Here is a 10,482-nt window from a genome sequence, read left to right as displayed (position 1 = left end):
AGTCTCCTGCCTCAGCCTCCCAAGTAGCTGGGACCACAGGCGCCCACCATAACGCCCGGCTATTTTTTTTTGGTTGCAGCCATTATTGTTGCTTGGCTGGTCAAGGCTGGATTCGAACCCGCCACCTTCGGTTTATGTGGCTGGCGTCTTAGCCGCTTGAGCCACAGGCGCTGAGCCAGGCTGATTTTTTCTAATTTTATTAGATATGGATATATCTGTCATTCCAGGATGTATCTATCTCACTTTTGCTCAAGCTGGTCTCAAACTCCTGAACATAAACAATTTTCCTTCCTTGGCCTCCGAAAGTACTAGGATTACAGGCCTGAGCCACCATTCCCAGCCTAGAAGAAGATGGGATGTTTGATCTTATAAATACTTACAAGGGCTTACTGTGCATTAGACAGTATTGTCAGTATTTCTACTATACTCAATTTATCTTTGCAATAATACCATGGCAACCATGATGTTGTTATTGTTGCTATTTTTGTTTCTGGCTTTAAAAAGTGAGGCGACTGAAATATGAGTGCTTTAGAGCTTGCCGGGGACCATCCGGCTCGTGAACTTCAGAGTTGAGCTCACTCCTCCTCTAGGGTCTGTGTTCTTAATCATGACTCTGCGATATTTCTCAGTTATAAAAGAAAATTCAACATCGCAGACCTTGGTGAGTAGAAATGGGAAATACAAGGAAAAGCTGCTGATCCTGAGGTGTTCAAGTCTGGGTGGCTGGTACCCTTGATGGAAATGGGCAAGTCTGTCGTTTGAAACAGTTTTTTAAAAATATCCAGCATTTTTATTTGTTAGTAGCAAAAAGGAAGCACATCTGTATCAATTTAGTCTGTCTTGTTCTCACATGCCCCTGAATTTGGTTTTAAAGAACCATTTTTATTAACTGCCTCTCAGTATTTGGTGGACTCTTTGATCAATTGGTGTTTCGTTTTAGCACCTCTCTGCTGAGGAGTTGGCAAAAAGAAGAGAAGAGGAAAAATGCAGACCTGTTAAATCTTTAAAAGTGCCAAGACCAACAAAAAGGTGTAGTGTTATGTTATATAAGTGATTTTTTTGTTTATTTATCACAAATGGTTAGAAAATGTAAAACATTCAGTAGCTACATTATGCTGTTCATGTTAAGTTAAAAAAAACTACTAAATGTTTTGACATTTTTATTTCACTGATTATCAATTTGGGATACCTTGAACAAAAGAGAAGTTTGTCCACGTTCAGTGAACATAGGAGATGACATTGACATTGGTGCTCAGTCTAGACACGGGGCAGGGAACCTTGTGAGTAACTGATGCTCTCTTTGGGTGGTCCTGGTACAGTTGTTAGCAAGCTGTTGTGGGGTTTGTTTTTCTAAAATATATAATAAACTAAAATTTAAAACTTGTAAAATTAAGGGTCACTAAATAAGTTAAATGTTCTGGTTTTCTAGACTTCTCTTTTCCTACAAACAGTCTTTTGAGTAGAGTATAGTTTATCAGTGTTCCTTTTAAAACTAGATACCCAGGAATGCCACTACTACCTGTTATTACCTGTTATATCTCCTCAGGTAAACCTTGGGAGTAACAGTTAAAATAGCTAACGCTATCGGCTGGGTTTGAAGCATAGATTAAGTCATTTCGTCCTTGTATCAGCTCTATGCAGCAGTTAATAAAATCACTCTCGGCTCGGCGCCTATGGCTCAAGCGGCTAAGGCGCCAGCCACATACACCTAAGGTGGCAGGTTCGAATCCCCGGCCTGGGCCCGCCAAACAACAATGACGGCTGCAACCAAAAAATGGCCAGGCATTGTGGCGGGCGCCTGTAGTCCCAGCTACTGGGGAGGCTGAGGCAGGAGACTCGCTTGAGCCCAGGAGTTGGAGGTTGCTGTGAGCATGATGCTATGGCACTCTACCCAGGGGGATAGCTTGAGGCTCCGTCTCAAAAAAAATAAATAAAATAAAATAAAATCACTCTCATCTTACAGACAGGAAAGCTGAGAGGCACTGAGGTATTTAGTTGGCTAATTTCTAGCAGATGATTCTTATCAAATATATCTGTAATGAAGTTTGTGTATCATGACGTATTTTTATGAACTCATTCTTGTTCTTAGCCACCTTTTCACTTAGTAAAGGCTCACAAATCAACCAGTCAGTCATCTTTTCTAGAATTTTGCCGGTATTCACCATCGAATTCTTCGGTGTCTGAAGTCTGGTTTCATGTGTTTGAAGACGAGCCCTGTAACTGCCCATCTCTCGTCCTCAGAAGCACCGGCAGCAGCTCAGCTTCGGGTGCTGTGCGATGTGCTTCTGCTCTTTATTTTCTCATCTGTCTCCCGGGCAGTAAATCTTTTTTTCTTTTCTGCCACACATTGGAAGAGTAAGCGTTGTCTTGGGCCACACAGTAAATACAGGAAATACACAAAGGCTGATGAAAACTGATGAGCATAAAAAAGGTCCCTGCATTTTTTTCATATTATCCAGCACCACAGATCAGCAGAGAAAGTCCTCACAGAATCAGCTGGTGCCTTTACAGGCTGTGGGTTGAGTATCCCCAGGCCTTTAGTTGATTTTTGTGTTAAGCTCTTTTTACTTTGTATGTCTGTCTTATGTAACAAATACTTTGAATACCTCCTTATATATTCTGGGCACCTGGGATAGGTAATAGTATGTGTATTAAGAAAAAGAAAATACCTCTTCTCTGGGAGCTAGCAAGCTCCTGAGTTGGATGGAAACTCAGTGATCCTGCTCTTTTTTAGTGATACTAACGTGAACATATTCCTGTGTGTTTTTCTTCACCAGAACATAACCTGAAGATCTTTTTAACTGACAATTTCACATTTACAAACATCCTAGAAAAAGTTCTGCATATCCCTCGTTGCTGAGTATCACTCCAGTCACCTACCAGGTCCTCCCCTTGGGAAGCTGTGCACTGTTGCCAGGGCCTAGTCCACCTTTCAGAGTAATTTTGGGACTCTTTTTCTCTGGAATGACCATCTAAGCTGTCACTGTAGGGACCGCAAAAACAATAACAATAATGAGTGCCACTCAGCAGGACACTGCCACACATCAACACAAACACAGCTGGGAGATGCTGGTAAACCGAGGTCGTGAAGCCTTCCTGATTGGTTTGTACAGCGCCGACAGTGTAAGCATATGGTGGCAACTGAATTGTCAGGCCTTATACAGCAGCGGCTCTGATGGTCATTCTAAAAAGACGCTTCGGCTTGGCTCCTGTAGCTCAGCAGATAGGGTGCCAGCCATGTGGTCCGGAGCTGGCGGGTTCAAACCTAGCCCAGGCTTGCCAAACAACAGTGACAACTACAACCAAAAAATACCCGGGCGTTGTGGCTGGTGCCTGTAGTCCTAAGTACTTGGGAGGCAGAGGCAAGAGAATCGCTTAAGCTGGCAGTTCTCAACTTTTGGGTTACAACCCTGTTGGGGGTCTCCTAAATACATCCTACATATCAGATATTTATATTATAATTCATAACAGTAACAAAATTACAGTTATGAAGTAGCAATGAAAATAATTTTATGGTTGGGGGTCACCACAACATGAGGAACTGTATCAAAGGGTCGCAGCCTTAGGAAAGTTGAGAACCACTGGCTGAAGCCCAGCAGTTTGAGGTTGCGGTGAGCTGTGACGCCTTGGCACTCTACTGAGGGTGGCATAATAGAGACTCTGTCTCAAAAAAAAAAAAAAAGGAAAGGAAAAAGTTCCAAAGTGGCTTTGAAGAGTGGACTAGTCGCTGGCGTCGGTGCACAGCTTCTTAGATTTATAATGGTTTTGTATCTAGCCTCGTTTCGGTCCTCTGTTCATCTCTACTTTTCATTTTAAAACAAGAATTTCTGGTGTGCTCTCACCTAATGGGCACACAGCAGAGGTACATGGCACACCTCCGGGCTGAGGGCACAGCTGCAACAGGGCCCTTTCCGAGCATGCAGGCATCGTACACTCGTGTTAATCTGAAATTTAAAAAGAAGAAAACAAGAACTTATCGTAGGACTTTGTAATACGTTAATTTCTTTAGCAGAATTGTCTGTCACGAGTTCATTCAGAAAATGTCTGTCGTGTTCCAGTTGTGTAGCAGGCACATTGAACGGACAGAGTGTTTATGAAAAGCTGCTTTCTTCCTTTTGGGTCTCATATCTCATCATATTAGATTTTCATTGAACTTTTTGGAATCTGCTTTTAATGTAGGATGTACATTTGATGGTTTAAGGTGTCCAATCTTTTTGTCTCTGCTGTATGTTGGAAGAAGAGTAGCGGTGTTGTCCTCACGTTCAATACGTGAACATTAGTGATGGCCGAGGAGCTGAACAGGACTGCGTGTAATTTCCGTGATGGCCATTGCCACAGATAAGCAAGCAGGCGGCACATAGCCCTCATGCACACATAACACCTCTGGATAGTGTTATTTTGGATATTAAAATTAAGACAAGAAAACATTCTTCCAAAATTGTTGGTTTGTTTTGTTTAATTCATTGTGAAAGAACAATGTTTCATTTGAAAGGGTGATAGAATGTTCTAAGAAATTCTCCTAGTTTAATGTTTTTCTCATTCAAACAGAATTTGGGTTTGACTGTTGATACATGTTTTCAAATGTGTTAATAAATGTTACTGTCCTAATCCTGTTGAGATTATATCAAAAGTAATTTATTTTTCTTTTTTTAGCTCATTTGATCCCTTCCAGCTGATACCTTGTAATTTTTTCAGTGAAGAAAAGCAGGTATTATTTTATGAATAACCATAAAAAAACACTTAATCTCTGTCAGGAAATATTTTCTTTTTCTATATGTGCAAGGTGTATGTGTGTGAAAAGATTGGATGAGGAAAGGGCTAGGAAGGCCCAGAGGAGTGATACACATGAAAAATGAGAGAGAATCTCTCCCTACTGGGGTTTGAATGGTAGTTCTTTTAAAAAGTTCCGTTTGCTCTGAGTCTTGATGAGTGCTGACAGTTTAGTGGGGTGGGTAAAGGAGAAAAGGGTGGGCATTTTGTCTGGGGAGAATGAAATCTCTATTTTTATGCTCCCTCACTTTTTTTTTTTTTTTATATTTCAGGAGCCATTTCGGGTGAAAGTGGCTTCAGAAGCACTTTTAATAATGGATTTGGTAAGGATATTCTGTTGTGTTTCACTTAGTTATTCTGATTTCTGTTCTGGAGTATTTTCATTGTAGGCATAATACAGAGTATGGAAGACGTGTATTTTGGATCTTAACTATCCTTTTACAAGGAATCTAATGCATGTTTCCATATTTTAGAGAAAATAAATTAATGTGAGTTTTGCAGACTCTTGATCATCATTAGCTGTATTTTCATTTCTTACCGTCCTGTGTCTGCGGCCTTTTAGGTCACCAAAACAAAGCCCAGGTCCTATGATTAGGAGATTCCTCGTTGGCACGAAATCTCCAGTACCTCCAGCAATTGTGGGTGTGTTTGCAGTGTTTTTCTGTAGAAAGATTCAGTGGCTTTTACTTTTTGTCCTTATAATATCTTTTTTGGACATGGAAAGCAAATGGTGTCATTTTGTAAGTGAGACGGTAGAAGACGGGAGTGTCTTAGTGATTGTTGGGAAGCTTCTCAGCCAGCAGTGAAGGTGGAAGTTAGTATCTAGTTATTCTCCTGTGCGACTTGATTTCAGAAAAGCACAGTTGCCAGACTGACAGCTGACTCTAGCATCGTGAGGGCGGTGTGTGCCCCGGGCTCAATGTTTCTTGTGTCTCTTTCAGCATGCTCATGTCTCTATGGCTGAAGTGATTGGCCTGTTGGGAGGAAGATACTCAGAAGTTGATAAAATAGTGGAAGTAAGTTCTCTCTCTTAAAAAAAAAAAGTATTAATTATTACTTAGTCTTGCTGTCATATCAGATATTTTTGTAGGATTCAGTGAGTATAATTAAAGTATAAACTTTCTTCTATATGATATGTGTGAGAATATGCAAATGCACCAAGTTACAGATTCCTAGAAGTGACCTGAAGTTCCACAGACTGAGCACCTGTTTCTTCTTACCACCGAGAGAGAACACTGCCAGGCCTTGGCTCCTCATCACCTTCACCAGCAAAAAGCCACGCCTCCAAGAGGCCAGAACTATGTGTACTAACACTTGCAGTGGAAAGTTAGGCTATAACATTCTTTTGAAATTATCATCATAAGTAACAGGAGTCGTTTAAAGAATACCTTTGTACTGGTATTGTGTGAGCTGACCTGGAAAACTAACAGTTATTACGATTGTGTTTGAGTAAAAGCCATGCTCAGTTTCTGGATATAGTCGCACTTCTGGAGTGTAAGTCATTTGCAAGTCGCAGGTTGCCTGGGCTACAGTCAAATAAAAGTCTTAGTCCTGAAAATTGTCTGTATCTCTGCATGAAAGAATTAAAACATGAAAGAATAGAATTAACAAGATGTGAGCTTAATCATGTGAGAATGCCTCCTTCTCAGGTCTGTGCAGCAGAGCCGTGTAACAGTCTGAGCACAGGACTGCAGTGCGAGATGGATCCTGTGTCACAGACACAGGCCTCAGAAACCCTGGCCGTCAGAGGCTACAGTGTCATTGGATGGTATCACTCTCATCCCGCGTTTGACCCTAATCCTTCCTTACGAGATATAGACACACAAGCCAAATACCAGGTATGTCGGTAGGTGTTAAGCGAATGCAGTCTGTAAGTGATCGCACATCTCCTCCATAATGCTTAAAGTATTGCACTTCTGATGTTCTTTATGTCTGGGATTTTAAAAGAATTTTTTTTTCTAATTGCCAGAGTAATATAAATTTATATAGACATTTAGAAAAGCAGCTATTTTGTTTAGTACAGACAACCCATGAAAGTTAACAATGATAAATAGTCTCGAGGCCTTTCAAAATTGATGGGAACAACCAGGACAGAGACTATGATAATTAAAATAATCAGAAACACAATATGTTTTTATATCTGAAAAAAGAGTTTTGTTTTGTTGTACAATTTTATGTTTGCTATGTGAATATTTTTGCTATAGGCAGCTGTTGTTAAATTATTACTCTATTGGTAGGTATTATAGTTGTAGGGTAGTAAATATAATTAGTAAATAAATTCATGACAAGTGTAGGTTCTGTAGGCCATATGATTTTTCTTTTCCTCACAAGTTAACTGGGATAAACCTGTTTTGGCCTGATTGACAGTGTGAAATGAATACAGTAGGTATTTCCTTTGGGTGTTGTTTGGGTCTCACGTTTTTAATGTACATTTTTATTTTGCTAAAATGTTGGTATGGATAAATATTGACTTTTAAACTTATATAGTTGAAACTAATTATATTTTCTTGTTATTATAGAGTTACTTCTCCAGAGGAGGTGCAAAGTTCATTGGAATGATTGTTAGTCCCTACAATCAAAACAATCCCTTACCATATTCTCAGATTACCTGCCTGGTTATAAGTGAGGAAATTAGCCCAGATGGCTCATATCGTAAGTTTTCAACAAAAGTAACTTCATTCTATTTCTGCCCTCATTTCTTTGAGTCTTACATATCACAGAATTCATAACTATGCAAAACTGTTCAAAGGGAACATTTGTGTTCTGGACTAAGGAGTTCCTGCTTGGTTGTCACCTAGTGATGCCACCCTCTTCCTTTTCATAATACCCTGCTGTGTTTAAGTCCCGCCAGCAAAAGAACTGAAACATGGAGAAAAGTTAGGGCCAAACAGCGTTTATGGAAGCCCTGGAGACACTGCAGTGAACCAGACAGAGTCTCTGTACTCGTGAAAATTGCTTATAAATGCAGGCTGGCTTTCTCTTTGGAATGCAAATGAAAAAGAAAATAACCACCAGCTTTCCATCCCGCCCCAGTTTACGGCCATTATTGATCAATTTTTGTTTTATTTCTTATAGCATAACTGTGTGCATTAATACAATCATGGGGTACAGTGTGCTGTTTTCATATACATTTTAAATACTCTCATCAAACTGGTTAACATAACCTCCATGTCATTTTCTTAGTTATTGAGTTAAGACGTTCATACTCTGCTTTTAGAAAGATTCTATCTCTTAGTTCCCATACTTGGTAGGTGTAGCCCATCAACTGACTTGTTTCCTCTGAGGTTTTATGTCCACTTGTGGTCGTCATTTCTAGCTGGATGGGGAATTAGTATAGCTGACTAGGAAAGGAGGGGGTGCGGGGGAAACACTGAGCACCTCTGGGACATGATTTCTCCCCTCTTTGCGTTCCCTCCCCTGCTCTGGTTCAGACATTCCACCAGCACTGCAGTTACCACGTTACTCTACCTCGAAAGTTTCATGAGCTCTTTGTGAGTAGTAGAATATTGTATTTGTTTTTTATCCTGTTTCTAGCGTGATGCCTGGTATAAAGTTGGTACTGAATGAATGTTTGTTTAATAATTAATTTTTCCTCATTCTTAATTATTTCACTTGGATGCCTTCTGTTTGGTAAAGACTCTCCAGCACGACCCCGTGGTGTTTATTATTGCTCTGTTCTTAGTGTATTTGCAGTACTATTTTCCTGCCTTCATCTTTGCATTAGTCCCTCAGTGTAATGTATCTATTTAGCAAGTTGGGTTCCACTGAGACCCTGCAGAGCAGAGACCGTTTTGGTCGTCTTCGTCTTTACCTGCTGGGCAGCGCCCACGGTCGCCTTGCATCAAGCAGGGGCCACGCCCTGTGGGTTTCTGTGGAATAGGTACTGCTGGCATTCGCGGGACTCCAGAATGTGCCTTCTCTCTCATTCTCTGCTACACCCTCAAAATGAGAAAAAAATGACCTTGCTTACAGGGTGGGGGGTTGTCAGGACTGTCGGTAATATGTGTAAGGTGTTTAGCGGATAATAGGTTTTCAGTAGTTATGATTGTAGCTGGAACTGTGCTTCGTGGGTAATCGGGTAATCAAAGCATGTCAAGTAGGTTATTGTTAACACCAGAAGGAGTTTGCTTAGTATCCTGTGGACTAGAATGAGTCACTCTTTGTAAGTTTTTGGGGGAGCGGAGAATTGAGAAATAAAGTAAAAAAGATTAGTTATCAGGCTTGCTGTTTCCTTCCCTCCCAAGCAAATGAAAATATGAAAAAATTCCTTTTTTAGAGCATATTGACAACTAAATTATGTCTTGTTTCATTGTGAGGAAATATGCTCACTGTTTTTTCCCTTGCTTTTTTGTTTGTTTGTTTTCTGAGCCACACGTCAGAGTGTGGGCTCAGAGGTCGGCCGGCCTGCGTGTTGCAGCCTGTGCCCATCACTAACCTGTCTCAGCTTCAGTTTTCTCATCTGTAAGATGGGAATGATGTCACCTACCTTACAGCATTGTTGGAAGCTTAATAACCTGTGTTTTATTAAAAAAAACAAAAACAAAAAAAACTTGATCACTAAAAGGATGGTATAGCATGTCTTGCTTTGCCTATGACAGTCCCAGTTTAAGTCTGTGGTTCGAGCATTATTGCTATTAGTGCCCCTTTGACTCAAAAAGTCTCCTGGTTTGGTAATAAATTACGGATCATTCTACCTTACGGTGCCTTGCATAGAATTTTTACACAAATGCACTTTTTCTTTCTTTATTATTATGAATAGGTTGGCATTAACATGCTTGGAGGACCTGGTCCAGTCAGGCAGTAAATATGTGATGAATGCCTGCTATCTTCAAGTGCTCCTCAGCTGGGCTGCCAAGCCGTGGTCATAGAAACACTGAAGGGAATTTTAAGTATAATTAAAAGGAGATTGTAGATTTAAGCAACAGTGGATGAAAATGTGCTTTTTTATGCTTTTCTAGGCTTACCTTACAAATTTGAAGTACAGCAGATGTTAGAAGAACCTCAGTGGGGATTAGTGTTTGAAAAGACAAGATGGATAATAGAAAAATACAGGCTCTCCCATAGGTATGTGCTTGTTGGAGATGGTCGCACATCTGCGGTGTTTCTCATTAAATTAGGTTTCAGAGAAAACCCAAGTTAGCTATAAATGGTGATGTACGGCATCACTGATAGCTTAGTACAGAACTGATCAGTTTGTTTCATATTTCCCCTACAGCTGGGTCCCCATGGAGAAAATCTTTCGCCGGGATTCTGACCTGACTTGTTTGCAGAAAGTAAGCTGCCTTCGCTCTGTGCGCGGTTCTAACGCTGTCCATCTCTGTGTGTTTTCCCACGATGCCTAATGTTTTGTAGATAATTTTGTATATATTTCTTCATTGCTTTTTCTTTTCTAAAATTAATTTCTAGGGCGTAACTAGTAATGTGTTTTGTTGTCCAAGCTTGCACATGGGAAAAAATACTATTTTAGAATAAATTTGTTAGCATTGGAGCATCTGATAAATTTCTCAGCAGATTATTATTATACACGATGGAGAACATTTTTCTCATCAGAGTGAAAAGCACCATGTTTCCATTTCAGCCTTAACAACTGATCATTTTGAAGAATGATGGGATCGTGTAAATCTAACAATTAAATTTAAATGGTCATTTTATTTAACTTTCTAGTAGGAAGTACGAGTTTTGAACTCTTTTTTTTTTTTTTTTTTTTTTTTT

General features: G+C 40.1%; 1 protein-coding gene across 2 annotated transcripts in view; it reads left to right on the top strand.

The window, feature by feature from the left end:
- The window catches only part of MYSM1 (Myb like, SWIRM and MPN domains 1), a 39,252-nt gene that overhangs the window by 27,206 nt on the left and 1,564 nt on the right, over window positions 1-10,482 (top strand). For both annotated transcript variants that reach the window (XM_023515111.1, XM_023515112.1), the window contains 8 exons: window positions 941-1,029; window positions 4,654-4,708; window positions 5,043-5,093; window positions 5,712-5,786; window positions 6,420-6,608; window positions 7,290-7,422; window positions 9,729-9,834; window positions 9,986-10,043. In XM_023515111.1, the coding sequence (XP_023370879.1) occupies window positions 941-1,029; window positions 4,654-4,708; window positions 5,043-5,093; window positions 5,712-5,786; window positions 6,420-6,608; window positions 7,290-7,422; window positions 9,729-9,834; window positions 9,986-10,043 (756 nt within the window). The remainder of the gene's footprint in view (window positions 1-940; window positions 1,030-4,653; window positions 4,709-5,042; window positions 5,094-5,711; window positions 5,787-6,419; window positions 6,609-7,289; window positions 7,423-9,728; window positions 9,835-9,985; window positions 10,044-10,482) is intronic.

Source organism: Otolemur garnettii, unplaced genomic scaffold, assembly GCF_000181295.1.
Source record: "Otolemur garnettii isolate 467f Iridium unplaced genomic scaffold, OtoGar3 scaffold00066, whole genome shotgun sequence".
Taxonomy (NCBI): domain Eukaryota; kingdom Metazoa; phylum Chordata; class Mammalia; order Primates; family Galagidae; genus Otolemur; species Otolemur garnettii.
Note: the sequence above shows the minus strand (reverse complement) of the source record. Positions and strands in the feature narration are given on the sequence as shown.